We start from the raw sequence: 24,654 nt of genomic DNA on the forward strand, positions 1-24,654 counted from the left end.
GTGACACGAGCCCTCAGCGGGCCAGCTCTCCATCTGAGTTCTCAGTTCTGCATTCCGAGTTCCAGCCTTCCAGGAAGTAGAAACTACCTAGGTACTGTTTTAATAATTCTGTCCTAAGTCTAGCACCTTTTCAGGTTTTTGTTTCCCCAGAGAAAACATTCAGGGTGTGTCTTCTAATCAAGCATAGTTTGAGATTTCAATTTTTTAAAAAACAGAAAGAAAACCCAGTTAAGTGGGGAGGTGAACAGTGCTCTTACGCCCAAGAATTATGCTTTGTTTCAGCCACACTACGAAGTGAAACAATACGTAACCATCCATGCTTCTCTTTCACACAGATCTCTCTCTCTCTCTCTCTCAAATCAATAAAAAATAAAATCAATTAAAAAAAACAACAACTATACCCTCAGGGGACGACTAAAAAACAATCCTGGACCCACAGATGGGCACCACGTACCAGTAACTATGATGAGAAACCACTGGTCATGAGCACAGGAAGGAGTGTGGCATGCCACTGAAATCAACAAGAAGGTTAAAATAAAAATGTGTGATTTAGGTCCAGTTGGACACACACAGACGCTTCTCTGCACTGACACAATATATGTATCTGCAAGAACGTTCACGAAAACGTTACCGTCTGAATTGTAGGGAGTTCCTCCTTTGTTCTCGGTACTTTCAAAATTTACGTTTTCCTAGACTGATGAAGTATTCCTTTTATAAAGAGAAACAAAAGCAATAAAAATAATAAACTAAATCCCCCCCCCCCGGAAAAGGACCCAAACTATGGGGATGTAAAGTGCAGCACAGGGAGCATGTATGGTGCGGGGTGGGCACTAGACTTAAGGGGGTGCGGAATCACTTCGTAAATTACAGAAATGTCTAATCACTGTGCTGTGCACCCGAAACTAGAGTAAATAATATTGAATGTGAGCTGTAATTAACAAGAAATAAAAGCTTAAAAAAATAAAAAGCAATTTCCACTCCTCCCCCCAAAAAAAGACGCAAACTCGGAGCAAACCGAGCGGCCCTGGCGGCTGGATCGCTCGCAGGCGCGGCCGAGGGGCTCTGGGGCGGTTTCGCGCCTCCGCCCCGGCCGCGGGCACCGGCGCCGCCCACCGGGCAGCGCATCGCCATGGAAACGCGGTCACAGGCGGCCGCCCGGCCGGACCTAAGTGCCCGAGGCCCCGGCGACCGAGGCGGGCGGCGAGGGGCGGCGTTCTCGCCCCGGCGCGAGCGCGGGCCCCGGGCTTCAAAGGGCGGCGCCGGCCCTGGGGGCTCGCTCCGGCCGGCGCGGGGTGGGCGCCGCCTATAAGGGCTTCCCCGCGGCTCCCCGGGGGAGGCGGCCGGGCGGGAGCGGGACCGCGGGCTCCACGCGGCCATGCTCGCGGCCTCCGTCCTCCGTCCGACCCTGCTGCTCTGCTGGCTCGCGGCGCCGCGGCCCGCGCGGCCCGAGGCCCTCTTCCACAGCCGGGACCGCTCGGACCTGGGCCCGTCCCCGCTGCGCCGCGCCGCGCCCATCGCCGACCTCCGCGCCGCGCAGGTAGGACAAGCCGAGGCCGGGGCCACGCACACGCGCGCACCTGTGTGCAGGCACGCAGTGCACACGCACGCACGCGCTCAGGTGTGCACGCACGCACGGGTGTACAGGCACGGACTGCGCACGCACGCACGGGTGTACAGGCACGCACCGCGCACGCACGCGCTCAGGTGTGCACGCACGCACGGGTGTACAAGCACGCACTGCGCACGCACGCGCTCAGGTGTGCACGCACGCACGGGTGTACAGGCACGCACTGCGCACGCACGCGCTCAGGTGTGCACGCACGCACGTGTGTACAGGCACGCACTGCGCACGCACGCATGCAGTTGTGCACACACAGCTGTGCTCGCACTCACAGGCGCACACACGCCTCTCAGGTGCCGGACCTCGCACAAACCACCCAAAACACGGAGTGGAAATGCCGCCCACGCAGGAAAACACACAATAAATACGGATAAGATCACGCGAATGCACACTGGCCTGCGCAGTATACAAACAAGCAGAGGGCGTGTGTGTGTAACACGCAGTCTGCCGCGCAGCCCCACCCATGGGTGCATGTCTCTCCCGCAGCGGTTCCTGTCCAAATACGGCTGGACCGAGGGGCCCCCGGGGGCGGGGTCCGCGGCCCCAGTGCCGCGGGGTCCCCGGGGCGCCGCCCTGGCGGAGGCCCTGCGCAGGTTCCAGAAGGCCAACGCGCTGCCGGCGAGCGGGAAGCTGGACGCGGCCACGCTGGCGGCCATGAACCGGCCTCGCTGCGGCGTCCGGGACGCGCGGCCCCAGCTGCGGGCCGCGAGCCCCGCGCCCCCGACCCCGCCGCGCCCGCCCGGCCCACGCCGCGGGGCCCGCCCGAGGCGCTCCCCGCGGACCCCGCTCCCGGGGCCGGGCCCGCTCCCCGCGGGCTCTGCGCAGGGCTGGGCCCCTCGCGCCTTCGCCAAAAAGACGCTGAGCTGGCGGCTGCTGCGGGAGGGCTACAGCGGCCAGCTGCCCGAGGCCCAGCAGAGGTCCGTCCTCCGCCTGGCCTTCCGCATGTGGAGCGAGGTGACCCCCCTGAGCTTCCGGGAGGACCTCGCGGGCCCCGGGGCCACCGTTGACATAAAGCTGGGTTTCGGACGAGGTAAGAAGGGCCGAGACCTTGTGCCACCCTGTCCCCTCTGCGCGCAGGCGGGCCCCTCTGCCCCCCGGAGCCGGGGGTAGGGACCAGGTGACAACGGGCGCTCTCGGCCCTGGGGAACCCCCCCGTGGCCTCCTGCCCCCGCAGTTACCTGCGGAGCAGTGGCCGCAGCCCTGCCCCCTGGGCTGCTCTGAGACGGCACCTGTCGGGGGGCCTTACTGTAAGCCCTCTGCTGATGTTGCTTTATTGCGAATCACTGGGAAGGGCACCGGCGTGTCCCCCTGCAAAGACCAGAGGGTCTCATGGGGACACTGGAGCAGGTGAGCCAGTGGGCACTGCTCTCAGGAACTCGGTGTGCTCCTTAGGGCACAGGACAGACGGGGGGGTTCCCCCCGGGCCCACCTCCTCCCAGCTGGGTGGGTTTGGACAAGGTAACTTCTCTGCAGTCCCACCTGGGAACCAGGGGTCCTGGTGGCTGCCTGGCTCATCTCACTGGAGTAACTTCCTGACGTGAGAGGCACACAGGGGCACAGCTGGTTGAAAAACGATCCAAGTGTAAGGATGTGACCACTGGGCAGCACCTGCTTTACTTCCTGACCACTCAGCTGTTAGGGTCCCGTTCAGACCTTGTCTCCCGCACGAGCCTGCAGCCATCCACGCCCACCACGCACCCCCAGCTCGCGGCAGAGTGGAGCCGTCCCTCCTCGGCACGCAGCTGTTAGGCCTTTAGACTGTCAGTTTATAAACGACCCTGTCTCCTGCGCTCCTCACGCTGAGGGATCAGTCCAGGCGCTGCTGCTGCTGCTGCTGCTGGACCCAAAGCCCTCTGGCCTGGGAACCCTACAGGTTTCTGTGTTCCTGGGTCCCACCAGGTAGGGAGTCTGCAGTGGGCACTCCTAATTCACCTGGACGCCCCCTCCCCCTGGCCAGGCCGGCACCTGGGCTGCCCGCGAGTTTTTGATGGGATCGGGCAGGAGTTTGCACACGCCTGGCGCCTGGGCGACATTCACTTTGACGATGACGAGCACTTCACACCTCCCACCAGCAGCATGGGCGTCAGCCTACTCCAGGTAGCTGGGCCCGAGCTGATGGTCATGGTCAACGGGCAGTGCAGCGTGGGTGGGAGCCAGGCGGCCGGAGCCTGTCCCGGGAGGTGTCCGCTTCCTTCTGAGAAAGTCCCCTCTCACTCCCGAGCACGGCTCCTCTCCAGGCATAGCCTGCCCTCCATGGCGGGGCAGGTCCCAGACACCCAGCGTTGGCCCTGCTCCGATGGTTTGTATTCCCTTCCAGGTGGCCGTCCATGAAATTGGCCATGTCCTCGGCTTGCCTCACATCTACAGGACAGGATCCATAATGCAGCCGAATTACATCCCCCAGGGGCCTGCATTCGAGTTGGACTGGTCAGACAGGAAAGCAATTCAGAAGCTGTACGGTAAGACTGTCCTGGGAGAGGTCACCCTCGGAGGTGACGGAGGACGCGGTCTTTCAGAGCCTGAGAGCACCCCACTCACTCCCGTCTGCGGGCCCCGAGCAGCCACCTTGAGGCTCGGGGGCGTGTTCTTAGTGAAAGGTGGCTGTGCCCAGACTACAGGCACATGGAGAGCAAGGCACACTCTCTTGGGTTTGTCCCTCCTGAGTCCTCCCTGGGAGTAAGGAGGGGCCCGCGGTGGGTGGTTCTCTAAACAATTGGGCCCCCCAGGGCCATGGTGTCCCATGAGAGGACAGGAGTGGAAGCCGCGGGGAGAAACTGTAATCTCAAGGCAAAGGACAGCTCGGCCTTGCCGGGATAGGCTCTAACGTCTGTTTGACTGTTCAGGCCAAAGGGGTGGTGGTCAGTTACTTAATGGAAGGATTAATGATTTAGCACCAAGGCTGTAGGGAAGGGACACTGCCCTCCACGTTTCCATCTGAAACAGGGACCGTCCCTGTTTCTGTGCAACTCACACCGTCCTGTCCTTGGCACGCAGCACCTTTGGAGATACCACGTGCCAGGACACGTTTATCTCCCTCTGTGGAAACCTCTCGTGTGCCCAGAGACACACTCCTTCCCTCCAGTGAAGTCAGATTAGCCATCCAAAGGGGCATCAGCTACACTTAAAGTGACCGTGTAACTAGCATCCAAGTAGAGACACTTTAGAGAGTGATCGGGAGCACTGTTAATAATGAGCCAGGATAACTCAGTGCCTGGCACGGTTGCAGGCCACTGGGGTCCCTCCTGCTCCCGCCATTCAGCGCAGGGAGGCCTACTTCTGGCTTTAAGATGTCTTAATAGAAAGCTCCAGCTTAGCAATGGTCTTGAAAAGTCACATGTAAAAATAGGAAGGGCTGGTTTTTGCACCCAGTGGCAAGTGGCTGGACTTTTTTTTTAAGGTTCCTGTGAAGGCTCCTTCGATACCGCATTTGACTGGATTCGCAAGGAGAGAAACCACCGCGGGGAGGCGACGGTGAGGTTCAGCACTTATTTCTTCCGCAACAGCTGGTACTGGCTGTATGAGAACCGGAACAACCGGACGCGTTATGGGGACCCCATCCCCATCCTCACTGGCTGGCACGGAGTCCCGGCACAGGGCATCGACGCCGTTGTCCACATCTGGACGTGGAGGAGAGATGAGCGTTATTTTTTTAAAGGTAGAGGCCCTTCTGGGCAGCTCTGTTTCCCTATTAAACAGATGCTTTCGGGACAGATGTTCGAGCCCTCCCCCGGGGACTCTCCCGTAATGCTCCAGAAGTTGCTTAGTTTCTGTCTGTCCCGTCCAGCTGGAAGCCCTGTGGGCATGGGGATCGGGATCCCTGATCTTTTACACAGGCACTGAATGAATATGTCAAGTGAACAAGGGAGGGAGGGAAGGAACTGAGAGGGGCTCTGACGTGGTTGCCAAAGAACTGTGGGAAAGCGTCCTCCCTAGAGGAGTTTTCCTCAGAGTCTGGAGAAGTAAACACCTTGGAAGCCCACCCATAGGAGACACATGTTTGAAGAGGTAGAGTGAACAGGGGAGGCCATCACCGTCCCCTAGAGACAGGTGCTAGAGCCGCCAGGAGTGAGGGCTAGGCCCACACTGGAAGGATGGTAGGACCTAGAGTGTCCAGAAGGGGAGCCCTGGAGTGGTGGTGGGGAAGTGGGGGGGGAGGGAGTGGGGGTCAAACTCACAGCCCTAGAGCCAGGAGTGAACAAGCATGTGCGACAGCTACGCCCTGGGGGAGGCAGGGCACTCACTCCATGGGATCAGGTTGGAAAGACGGTCAGCCCAGCACAGAACCGCTAATGATCGCCAGGCCCAGGGGCGAGTCGGTGGCAGCTTCTGGGCGGAGGATCAGTGTTCTGGGGACAGAGAACCTGAGGTGGGGGGCAGGAGGTCTCAGTGAACACCCGGAGCAGCCAGGCCAGTGGGCTGCCTTTGTGAACCACACCCATGGAGTCTGACCGCAAACACGATGTGGTGGTGGCTGCTTTTCTTGCCCTTGCTGCCTGAGTCCTAGTAATAGAACCACGTTGCCTTAAATGGCTCACAGATGGAAAGAACTGCGCATGCAAATGTTGCTATAAGATATCTGTGCATAAATTTAGTCCTAATTTTCCTTCACATCACACAAAGAATTCTTTAGTTCAGTTACATGAAGAAATTGTCTCTCCCGCTCCCGGTAGACTTTTGTAGTTTGGATGTTTTGGAGTTGGGAGCACATCCTTCGTGGCTTAAGAAGTCCTGACCGTAATTGATGTTGGCCCCACTCGGTCCCCTGGGGTCAGATCTAGAAGAGCCTCAGGACCTAGGAAAGTGGAGGCCTCACTTGGCTGCTGAAGCCCAGCTTCCTCCCGCAGTCATGGCAGACACCATGGTCGCTGGGGCTGGTTGGAGAGCTGTCTGCTCTGTCCTTTCCTGAGACTTAGTGGTAATAAACCTGGTACTGTTTTTTGTTTGGCTCTCAGGAAATCAATACTGGAGATACGACAGTGACAGGGATCAGGCCCTCACGGAAGATGAACACGGGAAAGGCTACCCCAGGCTGATTTCAGAAGGGTTTCCTGGCGTCCCGAGTCCCCTGGACACTGCATTTTATGACCGAAGGAAGCAGCTGATTTACTTCTTCAAAGGCTCCCTCGTGAGTGGAGGCTCTGCCACCTGTTGCTTTTACCATCCCTAAATGAAACATGTGCGGCGAGCACGTGCTGCTAACAGCTGTGCTGTTACTGCCCTGGCCGGGTGGCTCCGATGGTTGGAGCATCACCGGTGCACCAAAAGGTGGCGGGTTTGATCTCCAGTCAGGGTGCGTTCCAGGAGGCAACCAACCAATGGATGTTTCTCTCACATGTGGATGGCGCTCGCTCACTCTCTCCCTCCTTCCTCTCTAAAAATGAATAAGTACGTCCTCAGGTGAGGATTGAAAAATAACTAGGCCTGGCTGCTTCGGCTCAGTGGTTAGAGCATCAGCCTGTGGACTGAAGGGTCTTGGGTTTGATTCCAGTCCAGGGCACCTATCTCGGTTGCAGGCGCGATACCCAGGCTCATGAGGAAGGCATCCAGTCGCTGTCTCTCTCTCTCTCTCTCATCAGTGTTTCCCTCCCCGTTCCACTCTCTGAAAAGCCATGGAAAAAATACTCTCTGCTGATAAAAAGATAAAAAGCTGTGTGGTCACCGTGTGCCTACATGGCAACAACAGACCACATGGGAAGTAGTTAAGCACTCGAAGCCCCGAGAATCTGGTGCAGACAGACGTACCTACTTCACTGCGTGCGTCAGTGGCCTCGGAAAGACCAGCCTGCTCTCCTTGCTCTGCAGGTGTTTGCCTTCGATGTCAACAGGAACCAAGTCCTCAGTTCCTACCCGAAGAGGATGACAGAAGTCTTCCCAGCGACAGAGCCCGGGAACCACCCGCTCAGAAACCTGGACTCGGCCTATTACTCCTACGCACACAAGTCTGTCTTCCTCTTCAAAGGCAGCGCCTACTGGCGAGTGGCGAGGGACGGGGACAGGCGGCGGGGCGCCTGGCTTCCTCCCAACAGCGTGTTCCCCAAGGAGCCCATCTCCGGGAAGTGGTTCGACGTGTGCGATGTCCACACCTCCACCCTGAGCATGGCATGAGGAAACAGGCTGACGGAGGGAGCCGAAGGATTCCTCTCCTAAGATGTCGATTTCTTAGAGAAAACCCACTAGGTTTTCAGTAACCAAAACGAATGGAGCTCCCTAGGTTAAAACCAATGGAAAAAGTATTATTGAGCTTTTTAAAATACTTGATTTAAAAATCAATTTCTTAGGCAAAAAAAAAAAAAAAAAAAAATTACCAAATGATTTTACAAATTATTTTAGGAAAGGTTAAAAAACAAAACAAATCGCTGAAGAATCCGCCCTTGCTTCCCACTGTTGCTAGGGTTCTGCAGCCAAGTTCCCAGCACGCCTGTCCACCCCCCCACCAATGTCCAGGGTAGGTGGGAACAGCCATTGCCCTGGGGTCATCACAGGTGCCACTCCCTGAGAGTAGCAGGGGTGCTGCCACCCATCAGACGCAGTGGTTGCTCTTGACCCTCAGGCCAGCCTGGCACCCTGCACTCTGTCCAACCCTGGGCGCTGTTTGAATACAGGCCTGTAACCCAAACGGTCCTGGCTGGACCGCTTTCTGGCCTGCCCCTCAAGCAGGAAACACTTCACCCGGCACTGTATTATGTTCTGAGGGCTGGACTACCGAAGTTAAGACTCCTGAAGCTCACTGGGTACTCAAGCTTGTTTCCCGTATCAGTTACCTCTAGGATAGGCACTGTGTTCCTTTAACTTTCACACAACACACCTTCATGACACAGACAAACCCCCGATGTCGTCTGTAATGATGGGGACAAAATGTGGGCACTTAAGTGAACTGGAAAAGACCCAGCAGTCCCACTGATCAGGCCACAAACACCACAGTTCTTGTAAAGGAACAGCTAAAACACACACACTTTTAAGCAGCTTTCATTTAATTTAAAATCAAGTTACAAAACATTTTAAAAGCACCCCCCACACAGGAATTCCATACTACTATTATGACAAGGGAAGATAGCCAGGACTTCTATCTTCTCGCTTAAAAACCAATTTTCCTCTGGACAGAAAGGCTGTCCAGCTGAGAGGATGTCGGTCAAGATGAGCTGCTGTGCCCGACTCCAGCAGAAGTACAAACCCTTTCCTGAATTCACGAATCCAAGTTAGAAGTAGTCCACAGGAGAGTCCACGTTGAACTAGCAGAGAGGACTGAGATTCTGCATGTGCCTGCCACAGGGGACAGACGGGAGACATCGCGGACTCTGTACAACTGCTTTACAGTTTAGTCAAAACTTTAAATGCTTCAATGATTAACTTCTGAAAACCGATGCAAATCTGTCCCAAGGACAAAGCAAGTAAACAAGGAAGTAGACAAGTGGTGAGAGAGAAGCCTCCCGCGCTGAGGTGTCGGCACGTTGTCAAAGGGAAATGCCTAAAAATCTGTGCACCAGGAAGCAGTTTGTAAAAATTCAGCTTAAGTCTGTCCCACTTTTCTGACCCAGCTCAGGATCCTTCAGAGGTATAGCTGGAGGGGCTGCCCGTCGACATGTAGAACTGATCCACGGATGGCACTGAGGCCACCAGGCTGGTGGATGTAGAGGCAGGTGGGCTCTTGTCCACAGTGGCATCATGCACATGAATCCACACTGTCACCCTGGCAGGACGGGCACAGCTCTGCACACCAGGCACAGGGAAAGTGGGTAGGCTTGTGTGCGGCCGACAGGAGCCATGTCGCAGCCACGCTGCAGCGGCAAGTGTAACATTCTAGTGAGAATTCAATGGATGGCAGAATCTTTTTAATATTTTAATCTTTACTTTGTAAAATTTATTAATCAAACCAGTTCAAATCAAAACTCGATGTGAAAAATGTGAAATGAAAAAAGACAAAGACATTATAAAGAAATAACTTATTTATTCAAAATAGTTTTCTGACTTATTCACAGTTTCAAGTTTAAAATAAAAACGGGGGTGGGGGAAGTAGTACATATTCCTGGTCAGCTGTCATATGAAGTCAAAGAGCAGTGGGCCCCTTCCGAGCATGCACTAAACACAGCGACCTGCACAGCAGCTAGTCTCCAGAAATCCTGCACTGAAGCTTAAAGAGGGCAACTCCTTTCTGAGCCATTCGGAGGAGACACTGTAGATCTAACCCACGTGACCACTAAAGTCACCTGGATAAAAGTCCCCTTGACCTAAAGTAACACTTATCCAAAATAATTGTGCCTTAAACCCACGTAGCTTAACACACTCAGAAATACTTAAGAGTGTAACTGCACACACCACACGCCTCACAGGAAGGAGGCCGGGCTCTGAGTCCAACTCCGATTCCGGCACTTCCGATGGAAAAGGCAGGGAGCTGGGACTGCTCCGTCTGTTGGGAAATGAGAACGCTGCTCCTGCCACGGTGCCTGTGGAGCGCACATTTCCCACGTATTTAATTAACGAAGCACCGAGTGACAGACTGGCCCGAGCACGGAAGGCCCAGACGACACATCTGTGGGCACTGGCCCTGGCCGAGTCACTGAACGGCGCTGCCCCGGGCCAGCTGGTCCAGCAGGCGAGTGAGGACGTCGATTCTTTCCAAGAGACCTGTGGTTTTGTTGGCAGTAGCTCTCAAGAGCTGGGAGTAAATCTGCTTGTTGGTTTTGAGGGCTACATCTTCTTCCATGTTATTGCTGGGTTAACAAAACAGAACAAAGCAAAAAATAGAAGTGACATGAACAGCGATGCTCACCCACCGTTCAAAATGATCCAAACAGTCGCAGTGCGCTCGCAGGGAAGCAGGTGCTCCAGTCCTGACTATTCCACATCTCCTAGGGGGCCTGTTTCTAGACGTTCCTTTCAACACATCAATTCAAACCCATGTCATTCTTACAAATACCTACCAGGTACTGGGACCTGCCCCTGGCAGTGAGCAGGACAGACCCCAGCCCCTGCCCTCTGCTGGGTGGGAAGTAGGCAGACAGCACTGAATAAGAAGGAATGAGTGTCCGATGACACAGGCTGTGAAGAAACTCCAGGGGAGACGGGCTGGGCTGGGGAGCACCCAGCGCTCCCTCCACCCCCACACCAAGCCTTCAGATCCTCAGCCGGTGTTACGAACACACATCTGAAGCAACCATGGGGATGCTCTCCCAGGAGTTAGAATCACCTCGGACCTAGAGCCCAGACTCCCGACTCACAGAACAACTGCACCTCATCGTAGCTGAAAGGTCAGCACAGCTGCTGTGAAGAGACCTCAATGCTGGGTCCCAGCAGTTCTCCACTGGACACACCCCACCTTAGGTCCCGGACAACCACAGAAGGGATGGGGAGGAGCACAACCTACCCTTCCACAGCATCGGTGCAATCACCTGTGGGCCTCCACAGGTGGGGGGCTGGGCAGAGACACCCACACACAGCCCCGTGTTACCTTGTTTTCTTTTTGGTCGGAGACAGCAGCTTGATGGACTGGAGGAGCAGGAACGACAGCCGGGACTCAAAGATGCTCAGGAGTTTGAGCACTTCCTCTCGATTCAGACCAGGAGTGGAATCAGCAGCAGTGGTCTCATCACTCTTCGGCTACAAACAGAGAGTTTTCACCCAAGGTTCCCGACAACTATGGTTCAACTGAAGTGACGGAACTAAGTGTCACTAACCCAGTCAGCTTCAAACCCAAAACAAACAGCCAGCAAACCCGGGGTCTGTTCCAGGGACAGGCCTGTTGGGAGAGTGGCAGTGGTGGCCGTGATAGAGGCTGTGACCAGGCCCCTCCTCCTTCGCCCTCCCAAGATTGTTTTATTAGCTAAAAACAGCATAAAAATGTCCCATACCTAACAGGAACTTAGAAAGAAAAAAATTAATCCTGAACGAAGATCTCCTAACTTTCCAACATCAGACACAAAAGGAGCAATATGGAAATGGGTCCTCCACAGGGTCTGACACACCAGGGCTAGGAAAGCCACTGGCTGGGGCACCCCGGGGACTGGGGAAGTTTCCAGCACGGGGCACTGCAGCCTGAGTGCTGGGACACCGCACACCAGAAAGGCCTTCCCCAGGAGGCTGCTCGGCCTGCTCCCCGTTCAGCTGCTCCCAGCAGTTCAGTAGACATTACAAGAGCGCACAGGCCTTTTCTTTCTCTTAACAAAACGACACACACAAACTTAACAGAGTCTACACTCCCAGGGCCTCACTAACCAAAGTCTAGGTGGTTATTTTAAAATGTAAAAGATGCACTTGCAAGTTAAAAAAAGAGTTAATAATTCCACCAAGAAAATACGGTAAATCACTGTGGATGTTTTTATACAGAGCTGATACGTGTATGTGTGTTTGTATCTACACGGTGGGCAAAAGCAGGTTTACAGTTGTGAGTGCATAAGTTTATTCTTGTATTATTTATTAATTATTGTATTATTTTCCATACAAACAACTGTAACCCTACTTTTGTCTCACCCTGTACATATACACACAACGTGTACACACACACACACACACACACACACACACCCAGGCCCACATATACATTCACCACTTAGCCTAAATTAGACACATGAAACACAGAGATAAATGTTTTCCCCACTTACCTGGTCCAGTTCCTCCACGAGCTCCTTTCTGATGAGCTGGAATGCATGCTTGGTTCTCACCATAATATCAAGAGCCCCAGAGAGTGTTTTTAATTTTCCAACATTGCTGTTCTGACCTAAAAGTGTTAAACAGAAGACAGTCATTCCTGTAAGTATAAATCTGGAAACCCATCCAATGTCACCTTGTTAATAAAAATTGTGACTTTCAAATGTTGTAAAGGGAGCTCAGGAGAAGCCCAACCAATCTTCTAAATCCCCCTTTCTTTAGTCATTACCCCCAGAGAAAGATGCGATGTCTTTCTAAAGCCACAGATAACAGTCATTTCCCTGCCTCACATGTGGTTCTGCTGGGTGAGAACACAGCTATTTGGAGAGTGTCAGGGTCGAAGGGACCAGCCAGGAGGAGCCTGTGGTATGAAGGCCACCCTACCACTGACCAGCTACGTGATACTGGTCCAGTCTCTGCAGCACTTAGTACCAGCTGTCCTATCAACTTCCTCTGTCCTCAGCTCCTGGGGCTGATCTATAAGCCCTTGGAATGCCCTGTCTGGAAAGGGGTTTTGTTGATCTGGGGACACCCTGGGTGCCACCAGACAGCCTAATAATTGCTGTACTGTGGGGGCTTTGGGGCTCAAGACCCCAGGGAGGCTGAAGTAAAGGTCCGCTGTGATGCGGTCAACCATATGTGTTGGTGTCCCAGTGAAAACTCTGGACCCTGAGGTCTGGGTAAGCCTCCCTGTGGGGACGCTCTGTGCCCATGGCCACATCACCACTGGGCCCTTCACACAATCTGTGACTCCACGGGGGGAGACAACCAGAAGCTTCTTGAGAGGCTTTGTGCTCGAAACTCCCCCAGATGCTGCCCCTCATGCCTCCTCCCTTGGCTGATTTTATTCTTTACCACAAACAGTAACCACAAGTGTGACAGCCTTCAGTGAGTTCTGTGAGTCCTTCTAGTGAAACGTCACACCTGAGGGTGACTGTTGAGACCCCCAACTCTGTAAATGGAGTAGTTGTTACCTAATATCTTAAAAATCAACAGATAAATGTGATTTCAGTGTCGGTCTTGGCATTTAGAAGGCTGGCTGTCGATTATGTATGGAAATGCTAGTGGGAGCAGAGGGCAGACAATACATACATTAGGAAGCTAAATTTGAGTCCTATGTACTAGAGAAAAAAATACTGGGTGAAATCACATAAACAGAATAAAAGATGTTGTAAACTATAGCATTTAATAAGCTGGCTAACAAAACCCCTCAAATATTTACATTAGTTTTCTCAGGTACTCATAGTATTAAATAATTTTTTAAAGGGGAATTAACCATTCTTATCATCTTAGAAATTTGTTTCTGGTATCTGTTCTTTTTTATAAAAATGATGCCTGCTCATTCTAAGAAATTCAAACATGCAGAAAATTCAAAGATGGAAATGCAAAAAAACAACCACCCCAAACCTACCCCCAAAAGAGCAACCCACACACCCAGGCAGGCATTCTATACTGTCCAAAAGTTAACAAAAAGACTTCTAGTAAAAAGTGTTTCTAAAAGCTGTTCCAAACAGGTCACACATTCTCACGTGTAAGGTCCAGTCGGCACACAGGGAAAGCCTCCCTCCAGCCCAGGCCCCTCCCCAGAGCAGCCATGCTAGTCACTGGCTTCTGTGCCTCATCCAGGGCCTCACCCAGTCATGTGTGTGCCAAGTAGTGCACGTACTCTCACTCCACAGGAGAACACAACTGCCGTGAAGCCACGCGAGCTGCGGCGACTTGGAGTAACTGCCTCGTTCTTCACACAGGCAGTTCTCTGCAGGAGCAGGGGGGCGGCGCGAGGACAGTGGGAAAGGCATCCTGTGTTCCGACCCAGCTACACTGCCGTGGAAACAACTTCCTGCAGGAGCCTCGATCTGTTCTCTCTCCCTGATCAGCACCTGCAGGCTCGGCCTGCTCTAGAAGCTGGGCCCACAGCTGCAGCACCAGTGGCATGTTAAAGGCACCGCCTCTTCCTCACCACTGCTCTTCCAGGCCTAAGTTGTCTACAATGACTTAAATCTTTGTCTAAATTGACTTGTCACAACTTTTTTTAAAAATAAGGGCTCATGGGCTATAGTTAAACATTTCTAGTCATTGAATACAATCTAATCCATTTCTCTAAGTCTTAAAAAGCACTTCAAAAAGTGTAGAGACTTTTGGTCTTTACCCAAAGTCACTGACAAGGGAGGAACGAAATGAAAGAAAAAAAAGAAAACAATATTCCTCACACCCCAGAGAGATCCACAGGTCTGCCCGACTCTATGAAACACAATCCAACACGGAGCCAATGCACACACATCTGAGGGGTGAAACGTAGGACTCACTGCTCATCTGGAATTCTGCGAACGCCACTCTCTCCAGCTGCACCCTCAGCAGCTCGCACGGCGTATCCTTCAGGAGCTGGAAGAGCTTCACGGCTTTGCTGTAATGAAGGTCAGCCAGCACCCGGTGCTGCTTCCTGAGATGCTCGTCCCCAACCTAGAACCAAAGAGGTAGCGAAAGCAAGTCAGAGGCTTGGGTTCCACAGTGACTACTAACCAAGTCTCTGCCTGGATCACTGAGGCTTTCTCGTAGGGGTAGTGTTTTATGTGTCTTACATGATAGCTTCACACTTGGGCATTTACTCCATTTTCAGTTAACTCAGTGTGAGAGGTGAGGCAGGAACCCAAGCCCACTCTGCAGGTGGATGTACACTTGTCTCAGTGCTACTGCTGAAAAGACAATTCCTGCACCACTGCACTGACTGTCTTGTAACTCTTAAGCTTGCTTTTGCCTTGAGGCTATTAGGCGACCTGGCAAACTTGATTTTTGGTCAGGGGCCTCCTATGGGCAAAGGGAAGGAGTCATGGGCCAGCACAGCAGAGGGAAATCCTCTCCAATCAAGCTAGGCCTCAAGGACAGTAATCTCAGGGTAAAGGCAACTCAGAAGTGAACCCTCGCCCAAGGGAGTGTAAGAGAAGTTGTTGTGGCACTGAGCTAAGAAAAGGAATCAGCAAAACAAAAATCCTCTCTGAGAAGCTGCACACAGGACTCCTGGCAGAAGCAAGGCAACCTCTCTAAAGGAAGTGCCTTCCACCAAGGCCTCCAGTTACTCTTAGCAACACATGCGTCTGAGCACCAGGATTTGTACACAAGACTCCTCACAGGTTATTTCTAACAGGCTCAAACAGAAACAACCCAGAAGTTCAGCACTCACTGCGTGGATGAATAAACTGTGACATAACCATTTCATGAACACCACTGAGCTGAGGAAATGATCAGCTACATGCGCTGACCTGGGAGAATCTCAACAGCACAACGCTAAATGGAAGGAAACTAAGCCACAGAGAGAACGTGAAGGAAGGTTCCTGCTACACAGTTCACAAGCCAGTGAGATGTGAACATGTTAAGTGGTAAAACACAGAGGAGGTAGGGAAGTATCAGAAAATGCAAGACAGTGGCTCTGGGTGGGTTTGGAGGGAGATTCAACAGGGAGGGGTACACAGGGGACCCCTACAGTGCTCTTTCACTCCTCAAGCTCGAGGTGAGGTACACGGGGCTTTCTTTTTGGTATTTTTTAAACTATACATGTTCCCCACACATTTCTACGTGCTTTTACATGCATGCTCGATTTCATAATAAAACTCTTAAAAGATGGGAGATGGGTACTTCAAGATTTACACAAAACTATTCTAATAAAGCCTAACTATATTTTAAAAAGTCAAAATAAGACACCCAGGGAAATATATAATTTTGCAAATTAAGATCCAATTTATAGTAGAGAAACATATACGGGATATGGCAGGGTGGGGAAATGCCTGCACTCCAAGTTCTTCTAAGTAGCTAACAGAACAGAAGGCGTTTAAAATACACACTGAAATGTAAGAACAGCACCCATGACACTTTTAAGTGGACTTGGCACTGAACCGGAGTTGGAGAGGCAATACCTGGTTCCTCAGGCAGCTGTGGTACATGGACGCCAGCCGGTGGTGGATGGTGGCAGCGCGGTACTGACACAGGGGCTGCCGCGCAGACGCCGAGTCCACGTCGCAGTGCTTCAGGGACTTCATCATGGCCTCACTGACTTCTTTTTCAATCTGTTTTTTAAGGGGGAGGTAAAAAAAAAAAAAGTAGATAAACCCACAATTATGTAAGAAGTTTAAAGACATTTAAATACTGCATGTCAGTGAAAACATGCTCAGTACACGTTAAGAGGATACAGAAGGCAGGCGACTTCCTGTACAGCCCAGCGGGCACTGTTACCTGCTCCTGAGCTTTTCTGGAAAGCGGAGCGTAATCCTGCTGCAGCGTGGCCATAGTGAAGTAGGTAGTGGACAACTCCCAGTTCACGGAGTCCCAGACTGCGGGGTGCCTGTCTCGTGTTCCCAGGGACCTCAGAGCTTTCAGATAGTAGTCGACAGCCTGTGTGGGAGGAAACGTGTAAACACGTGGTACATTACATTAAACATCCTGCCCAGTCACCCAGGTGTTAATGCGCTTTGAGGAGGATTTGTGGAAGGACAGTTTAGGAGGAGGGAAGAGAGTACAGTGCGGCTATCTCAGTGAAGACTGTCACGTGGAGTACGAGCCGCCCACAGTCCATCTCTAGTCTACCGAGCCGCGCACTTCCTGACTCACACGGACGCACGACAATGCACTACCTTTGTTTTCTTTCTAAATGAAAACCACAGCTTACATAAAAAGTAAACTAAAAACAACAAAAAAATCGATGAGTCTGAGGATAAAAGTTTGCCAGACATGACCAGCAGTGCCTCTCGCCCTTTCTACCCCCCTCCTGAAATAGGTGGTCATGCCCAAGCAAATCCAATTACTCAATCCGGTCACCCAGCAGTAACTCTGTAAGCTGACACGGTGTAAAGTGAAGATGCAATTACCATGAACATGGAAACTTTTTTGCATGTTCCCAGATCTAAAATTGAATGCACACGTGTTTTTATTTTGTTCACCACAACTGAAACATTTCATTACACATAGGTTTGTTAAGTGTGACCCTCTTATGAGCTCTCCTGGGCTGTTCTGATATTTTAGGACACAGCTCACTAACAGATGCACAAGGTCCATGGAGGTGCAGCCCCGATGCTCAGACACAGGTCAAGCTCTGGGCTGGATGATCAGATGCTGAGTGTGGTTCCCAGGGAGGAGGTGGCGGGGACACTCTAGCTGCTGGGGTGCCCGCTGCCCCTCGAACAGCTCACTGCAAAACAAAGGCTGAAGGCTATTTTTGATTTGCTTTCTAAAAGCAAAAATCCTCTTCAGCTTTGTGTTGGTTAGTGAAAACAGGAACTAGTGCAGGTCTTATTAAAAAAAGTGGGGATATGATACCTGTACTTGACTAAATGCGTTGTTTTCCAGCACCCTCTGCAACACTGGATGTTACCACTTGCCAAAAATTACTTGGTAATTTGATAAACTCAAATTTTAAATTCCATAAAAGTTCAAATTTTGAAATTTTTCTTACATATTAACTATTTACTTTTTATACATATACAAATTTTTTGTTCAAGGGTCTTTGCCCCTTTCTTCTATTGGGACAGTGTATTTTCAGATTCCTGACTGTTCTACACCAAGGGCTTATTAACCTCTGATCTGCCCCGTGTGCTAGAAACATCTTCTCCAGACTGTTTGATTTTCAATTTTGCTTTCTGTTGGCACTTACACTTCACTTTTGCACATTTAAGTTTACCATCTTTTATTCTGTGACTTCTGCTTGTGTCGTGCTGGGAAAGTCTTACCCATCCCATGAGATGATTTTTCTTCCCATGTTTTCGTCTGGTACTTTCCAGTCTCACTCGTCCACATCAATCTTTAATCCACTTGACGTTCACTCTAGTTAGGCCAACACACTTCACTGACGCATCACCTTTTACCCACCAATTCAGTGTCACCTTCAGTATGAATTCTTACTACTCTCAGGCCTATTTCTAAGTCGTTTAATTGTCTGTCTAGTCCCATGCCATCGCCACAGTTTTCATTACTTTGGTTTTATGATAGTTCAGTGAACAATGGCAAAGGTAAATGACACGTGTGAATGGATGAGGTCCAACACATAAGCAAAGGTGTTACCTTGTTATAATACAAGCCTTCCTCTGGTGAAAACTCGCGCTTAAATTCGTCCCCTGCGCTGCAGTGCGCCTGTGCGCAAATCCGCATGAGTCTCCCCGTGTTGCATAGCAAAAGGGCTGCATTTGTAGCATCGTCAATTGATTCAAAGTTGTGGATCCCTTTTTCAAAACAAGAGAAGCTTTTTTTCCACAGTTGCTGCTCTGCAGTTGACACACTTTTGCTCACTTTATAAAAAAAAAAAAAAAATTTGTGTAAACAGACATCTGTATAAACCCCACCAGTGTCCTCAGCAGTGTCCCTCGATGCAATCACGAGAGGACGAGGGCAGTGACAGGACATCCGGAGACAGCCAGCCACCTGGAGTCAACTGCAGTGCAGTGCTCTCATCACACATGTCTTGGGCCAGACTATACATCCTTTACTCTCAAAGTCATACTGAGGCCCCATTTCTAAATGCAGAGAGTGAGCCTTTAAAGAGGTAATTAAGATTAATTGAGATTATGATGTGGGGCCCAAATCCAACATTAGTGGTGTTACAAGGGACAGAGACCAGGGACACCCACAGAGAAAAGACAGCAGAGGGGTGGCGAAGGTGAGAAGCCAAGGAGAGAGGCCTCAGAGAAACCCAACCTTGCTGAAATCTTGGTCTCAGACCCCCAGCTTCCAGAGTGAGAAATAAATTCTGTGATTTATGGCACCCAGTCTGTGGTTTTATGTTAGGGCAGACTAACACAACCCTCGAACACAGCCCTCTTCAATAGTAACTGGCTGATACTACAGCAAGCAAATGAAAACATGAGCACAGCACTACTGTATAAAGATTCTACAGACTGTGTTATCTAATTTCCCTAAGTTTCTGACCACCACTTTCCACACTCCTTCACCGACTTAAAAAGCACAGGTTCTTACATCTCAATTAATATATGTATATATATATATATATATATATATATATATATATATATGTAATATATATATATATATATATATTTTTTTTTTAATTTTTTTTAAAGCACAGGTTCTCCCACTAGCAACAAACTGTGTGTGTCCCAAATGTCAAGTACAATTCATAGGTCAACAGGCACACAGCTTAGTCGACAGAATTTCTATCTCAGCCCTCTCTCCATCTGTGAGCTACACATCTTGCCACCACTCTAAACACCCACTGGACCCTAGAGCGATGGCTCCTTCCTATGCTGCCACTCAGTCTGGACAGCCCCCTCCACCTCCCACGCCTGCCTGCTGACATCCTACGTGACATGTACCATCTGCTCCAACTACACCAAAGCCTTCCTAAAACCCGAAGCTTCAACACACACCTCCTTCCCCACTCCTGTCGCACTGTGTGTGTACTTGTGGCACTGTTCAGAGATGTGCATTATCTGCCTCCTTGCCTCAGAGGGGAACTATGTTTCAGCCACTATGTATCTGCCTCAGGCCTGGCCCCGGCTGGCTGACCAGATGACGGATGGCAAGCACTGAAATGGTGAGTTCCAAGGGGAAATCATGTTTTTTCCTAACTTTACTTCTTGAGAATTTAAGAATAAAAGACTTTTTTAACAGAGCACCCAGGACATAAAATCATGTGCCAGAGTTCCTTGCTTGAACCAAAATCAATGTGATTTTCTAAGAGAAAAGGACTCCAGAGGGACACTTACCCACTCTCTCACTCTGTAGCGCAGCAGCCTGATTCATATAAAACACACCGATTTCATTTCTAATGTTGCCCATTCTCTTCAATACTTGGACGTAGTGTTCTGGGTTTTGGTTTTTTAAGTCACTAAATTGCAAGATTTCATTAGCAGCCTCATAACATTTACAACTAACTGAAAGTTGACTTTCTAAATCCGTAGACAAATCAGTCGCCCAGGCAAATCCTTAAAAGAGGGAAAGGAAACATCACCATCATGAGTCATGTAAATCTCACTTCCTCAGTGTCCAGGTAATCTGACACTTAAAATAATATTTAAATAAATGTAATACAGTATAAACATATGGTATAAGATTCAATCAATGGAACTAAAAATTTCAGTTTCAAAGTAAAGATCTCTTTATTTAGAAAACTATGTTTTCTTGGGACATTAATATTTGATTAAAAGAAATATTTTCCTGCCTAAAAATATCAACCAACTCCCATGACCCAGCTTTTACCAGGTATGCTTGCTCATTGGTGCAGCCTCAAGGTGTCTGCTGACGCAGGGTGAACCACCCTTTCTCTTTAACTAATGGAAGCAGTTCTTGCAGTGAAGCTCTGATGCTACTGGAGGCGGTTATGGACATTACAGTCTGCCAATCAAAGTACAATGCACGTTTGACACTGAAGAAGCCACTAGATGGGCTCTCAGACTCAACCGTGCCATCTAGCAGGGATGGGAGTAAACTTAGATGCAGAGCCCAAAATTCCAGGGGGAAAAGGGTACCACTCCGGCTGATAACACTCGAATACAGGAGAGAACATCCCTTTCATGAAGACGTATTTTACATCAAATGAATATAACAGGAGTATAGAAACACACTGAGGATTTTCTCACCGTGTCTATCAGAAAAAAAATGAGAAACTCGGAAGGGGAAAGGGGAAGGGGGGGAGAAAGAGGAAATACATTTCCCACCAATGTACTTCTCTAGATTTGGGGAGGGGGACAGCCAATGATACACACAACGCAGGAGTATAGTAAAACAATTCACAATGCTTTACTGAAGACCGGTCTTCTCCCTCTTCACTGCCCTAACCACAGCAATCAGAACACTGCGCTGAGCTCAGAGGGAGGGGCCTGCTGCTGTGGACTAAGCCCTCCTATTCCCCAGTTTAAAAATCTGACAACTCCACAGAGTGATATATTCAGTGAGACTGCCAATCCTGAACTAAGTTTAAAAACGATCTCTGTATCTGAGCCCCAGGAATTATTCAGAAGGTAATTCATCCAGTTTACCAACTAACTGCTATTCCGTTTCTAAAGAAATCATGGCTTGTTTGCTGATTGCAAGGGTTACCTGAAGACACGGAATGAAAAGACAAGTACAGAAAGTCAACATGATTGTCTGAGAGCTTGTCTGATAGTTCTAGTTGTATAATTAATTACAAAATACTTCAAAAACATTTTATATACAAATACACAGTATTAAAAAATTAAATAAGTGAAACATAACAGAGTGATATCAAACACTAGCATTTCTGCCCCTTTCTGGACATACCCTATCAAACACAGGCTGGAATGGGCAGTCCCAGGGTGAACAAAGGCAGGCTCCCACTGGCATACCTTGGCAACTGGACTCCCGGTGGAGGCTGTGGAGTATCTCCTGGTCCTCCTTAGTCTGGTAATTAAACTCCTCGAGGTGAGCTGCCCGGTTGTTTGCGTTCTGGGCCAGCATCAGCTGGATGTCGCCACAGAGTGTCAGGTACTGAGAGAGAAACAGCAGCACCTCGGACAGCATGTTGGTGCAGAGGCAGCAGTAGGTGTCTGCGGGGCGAGGGGAGGGGGCAAAGCGCACAGCGAACAGTTGGTACAGGAAATGCTACCACCTGCAGCCACTCGAAGTTTACTTTCTGTCAGACGGCACACGTGGCTTCAAATATCTCAAAATGAAGACACGTTAAGCCACTGAGCAAAAAATAAAATACTAGGTAACACACAAGATGAAGAAAGGTGGTTTTAAAATTAAATTTTACAATGGGAACAGGAGTAAAATTTCACTGAGATTCAGATGACTTCCCTGTTGTCCTCTCCCAATGCCTGTTAAGCATCTCCGTGTACAGTGGCTTACCATGGCTCTGCAGAGCTAACTTGATGTATCGTAACGCTCTTCCATATTTCTGAAGGCTCATGGCAGCGTCAGACAGAACATAATAGGCCTTTGATGACTTGAGAATCAGCTGGAGTTTCATCTTATGTTGCCAGGAACCGGGGATCATCCCAGACTGACTAGAATAGTTACCCTTCTGAAGGGAGCCCACTAGGACACAGGAGGAAAAAGGCAGCACGTTTTATTTCAATATAAGTCACCATAAAATAATAGTTTTTTAATAAAAACACTCAAGGCTTAGGTAACTGTTGTTGTAACAAGACTGGTAAACACCACACTTCACTTCTTAGCCACATGGGGTAAAACAGCAGTGTTAACAGACGCTCACTTGGTTCCCTAGGGCTTTGGTTTCCCTGCGGCGTCAGCTGTCACTCTCTTTCAGGTCACTGCCTTAACTAGAGTCGCTACTGACACCCGCTCCTTTCTCCAGCCTGCATGCCAATCTGCCAAAAAGTTTACCTTCCTAGAGCTCAGCTTTAATCATACTGGAACCTGTTCTAAACATTAAAATGGCCTCTCACCACCTATTAAGTATAAGCATCTTAGCACAACTTCCTAAGCCACATTTTTTCCAGTCTTACTTCCCAGTAGTCCACCCCTACCATCCTTCAGTCAAAGTCAAGTTACTGCCCATAGGAAGCGCTACATAAATGCTGGGGAACCCACCCACCACCCCATTTATGTTCATGAAGAGAAGATCCCAAAGCACTTGGTATTATTCCATACATAGAGGCTTTCAAAACATTTTTTTAAACAACTGAAACGGATTTTTAAAGGGGGGAGGGGACAAGGTTGGAAAAAAAATTTAATTTAGATTAAAATAAACGAGAAACTCAAGACATTTACTTTCAAGTTCTCATGCTCTTCATGAAGCAATGTCCCAGGAACAAGTGAGATGAACTTCTCAGTGACATTTCTAGCTTATTCCAGTGCTACCATGAGCTTGGATGGTGCCCCTTAGTGCACAGTTTTAAGCACTTTACACACTCATCTAGTCCATTAACAACCCTCTGGACGCACAGTTACTGTCTCAATTTTGAGAGAAAATAGGTTCAGAGAGTGAGCCGCCTGCCTAGCAAAGCCAGGACCGGAGCTAGGGGGTCTGGTTCTGGCTGCTCTCCACCTGCTGGCTCTCACTGAGGCAGGGATTTCTCAGGATAACTCTGTGTTCTCATTAGAGATACCTGTAAAGGGTCAATATGACCCTGCTCTGTTTTATATTTTGAATGAAAAGATATTTTCACTCACATGCTCTCCTTTTCTGAGGTTCCTGTCAATTGTGCCTTAATTGATATGTCTGCTGTTGAGAAAGGACCAGCATATTATCCTATTGAAAAGGCCTTATTTGCACATCAATTTGACTTACTTTTATCCAAAAACAAGGCCATTTGCTTCTCCAGACCCTCAGGACCCCCCATTGCGGACTCATCTTCATATTTTAAAGGGATTGGGGTGTTGGGGTCAGCTGCAGGGAGGTCGCTTTCTTTCTTGATGCTGCTATCCACAGACTTTAAACCCTTTAAAGAAAAGAGAAACAGTCACTGGTACACGTAACTGAAGATCAACTAGACACTAAATATAAGGCAATATCTAGACTACTAAATACATTTAGCAGAATTTATATTTTGAAAACAGATTTTAAAACTACATTTAACCTGAAAGAGTTGGGAAAACTGATTTTCACTTTATGCTTAAAGGAGAGAAAACCATTCAGAACATCAGACACAAACACACACGTGCTATGTGCACATCAAGTGCAAATTTACCGAAATAGTGAAGGCTGAGCCCAAACTTACCTCCAGGACGTAGCTAAGCACAAGTCTGCAGCGCTCCTCTGTGTCATGGCAAACCGGAAACGCACAGCTGGGCTTCAAAAACAGACACATGAAGTTATTAATACACCCCCGCAGGGTGAGAAATCCACCGCTCTCAGCTCCTGGGAATCGCTAAACCTCTACAGATCAGCAGTTTCACAACATGCTGTGTATTCAGCTCAGTGAGGTATTAAGGGTGATGTACTGTTTTAACTGAAGATTAAATTGATATAATAAGCATCATCAACACAAATCCTGCTTAACAAAAAGATCTTCCAGCATACATGCTGCTATAAGTACTTAAAACTTTTTAAATTACTCTATTATAACAAAAGAGTGAATGTGAGTAGTAATATTTTAGATAAACGTACACCTAATCTCAAAGGTCAGCTCAACTTCCAATTAGCAACAGCAGGTGCAAACTCAGATGGGCACGATCCTGATGAATTTGAGAGACAGAAAAAAGGGCAGCATGGCGAGAATAAACAAGAGGGGAGAGTGAAAGGAGGTCAGAAAGACAGGCAGTATTTCAGGGTGACAGAGGTGTCCTCTAGAAACCTGTTAGAAGATGAAGTTTCCATCTGAAAGTTAACTGAGAGCTTAAATTAAAAGATTATCTGTAAATATGACTGTACTTCGGTTCAAGGAACAGCCAGAACTCTTTTAAGGCTGACCTGGATCTGACCACAGAAAGGGAGGACTGGAAAGTAATTATCATTTAGAAAACTGACA

General features: G+C 49.6%; 2 protein-coding genes across 3 annotated transcripts in view; one reads left to right on the plus strand and one right to left on the minus strand.

Moving 5' to 3' along the window:
- Positions 1-1,375: 1,375 nt before the first annotated feature.
- On the plus strand, positions 1,376-7,901 carry MMP21 (matrix metallopeptidase 21; the record flags this gene model as incomplete). The annotated part of the gene is made up of 7 exons (XM_081157834.1): positions 1,376-1,537; positions 2,108-2,651; positions 3,579-3,718; positions 3,939-4,080; positions 5,019-5,276; positions 6,574-6,746; positions 7,424-7,901. 7 exons carry the CDS (start codon positions 1,376-1,378, stop codon positions 7,724-7,726), a joined length of 1,722 nt encoding a protein of 573 aa, XP_081013960.1. The 3' UTR covers positions 7,727-7,901.
- Positions 7,902-8,578: 677 nt separating this feature from the next.
- The window catches only part of EDRF1 (erythroid differentiation regulatory factor 1), a 30,768-nt gene continuing 14,692 nt past the window's right edge, over positions 8,579-24,654 (minus strand). Inside the window, exons 13-24 of one of the 2 annotated variants that reach the window (XM_081157832.1) lie at positions 23,905-23,976; positions 23,475-23,625; positions 22,070-22,258; positions 21,565-21,765; positions 19,966-20,184; positions 18,308-18,531; positions 16,487-16,645; positions 16,171-16,320; positions 14,569-14,722; positions 12,217-12,332; positions 11,067-11,215; positions 8,579-10,329 (exon numbers count right to left, since the gene is read on the minus strand). In XM_081157832.1, coding sequence (XP_081013958.1) covers positions 10,173-10,329; positions 11,067-11,215; positions 12,217-12,332; positions 14,569-14,722; positions 16,171-16,320; positions 16,487-16,645; positions 18,308-18,531; positions 19,966-20,184; positions 21,565-21,765; positions 22,070-22,258; positions 23,475-23,625; positions 23,905-23,976 — 1,941 coding nt within the window. In that variant the 3' untranslated portion in view covers positions 8,579-10,172. The remainder of the gene's footprint in view (positions 10,330-11,066; positions 11,216-12,216; positions 12,333-14,568; positions 14,723-16,170; positions 16,321-16,486; positions 16,646-18,307; positions 18,532-19,965; positions 20,185-21,564; positions 21,766-22,069; positions 22,259-23,474; positions 23,626-23,904; positions 23,977-24,654) is intronic. The other variant, XM_081157833.1, reaches the window with a different exon arrangement.

This window comes from Miniopterus schreibersii (assembly GCF_964146895.1).
Source record: "Miniopterus schreibersii genome assembly, chromosome: 14".
Lineage (NCBI taxonomy): Eukaryota > Metazoa > Chordata > Mammalia > Chiroptera > Miniopteridae > Miniopterus > Miniopterus schreibersii.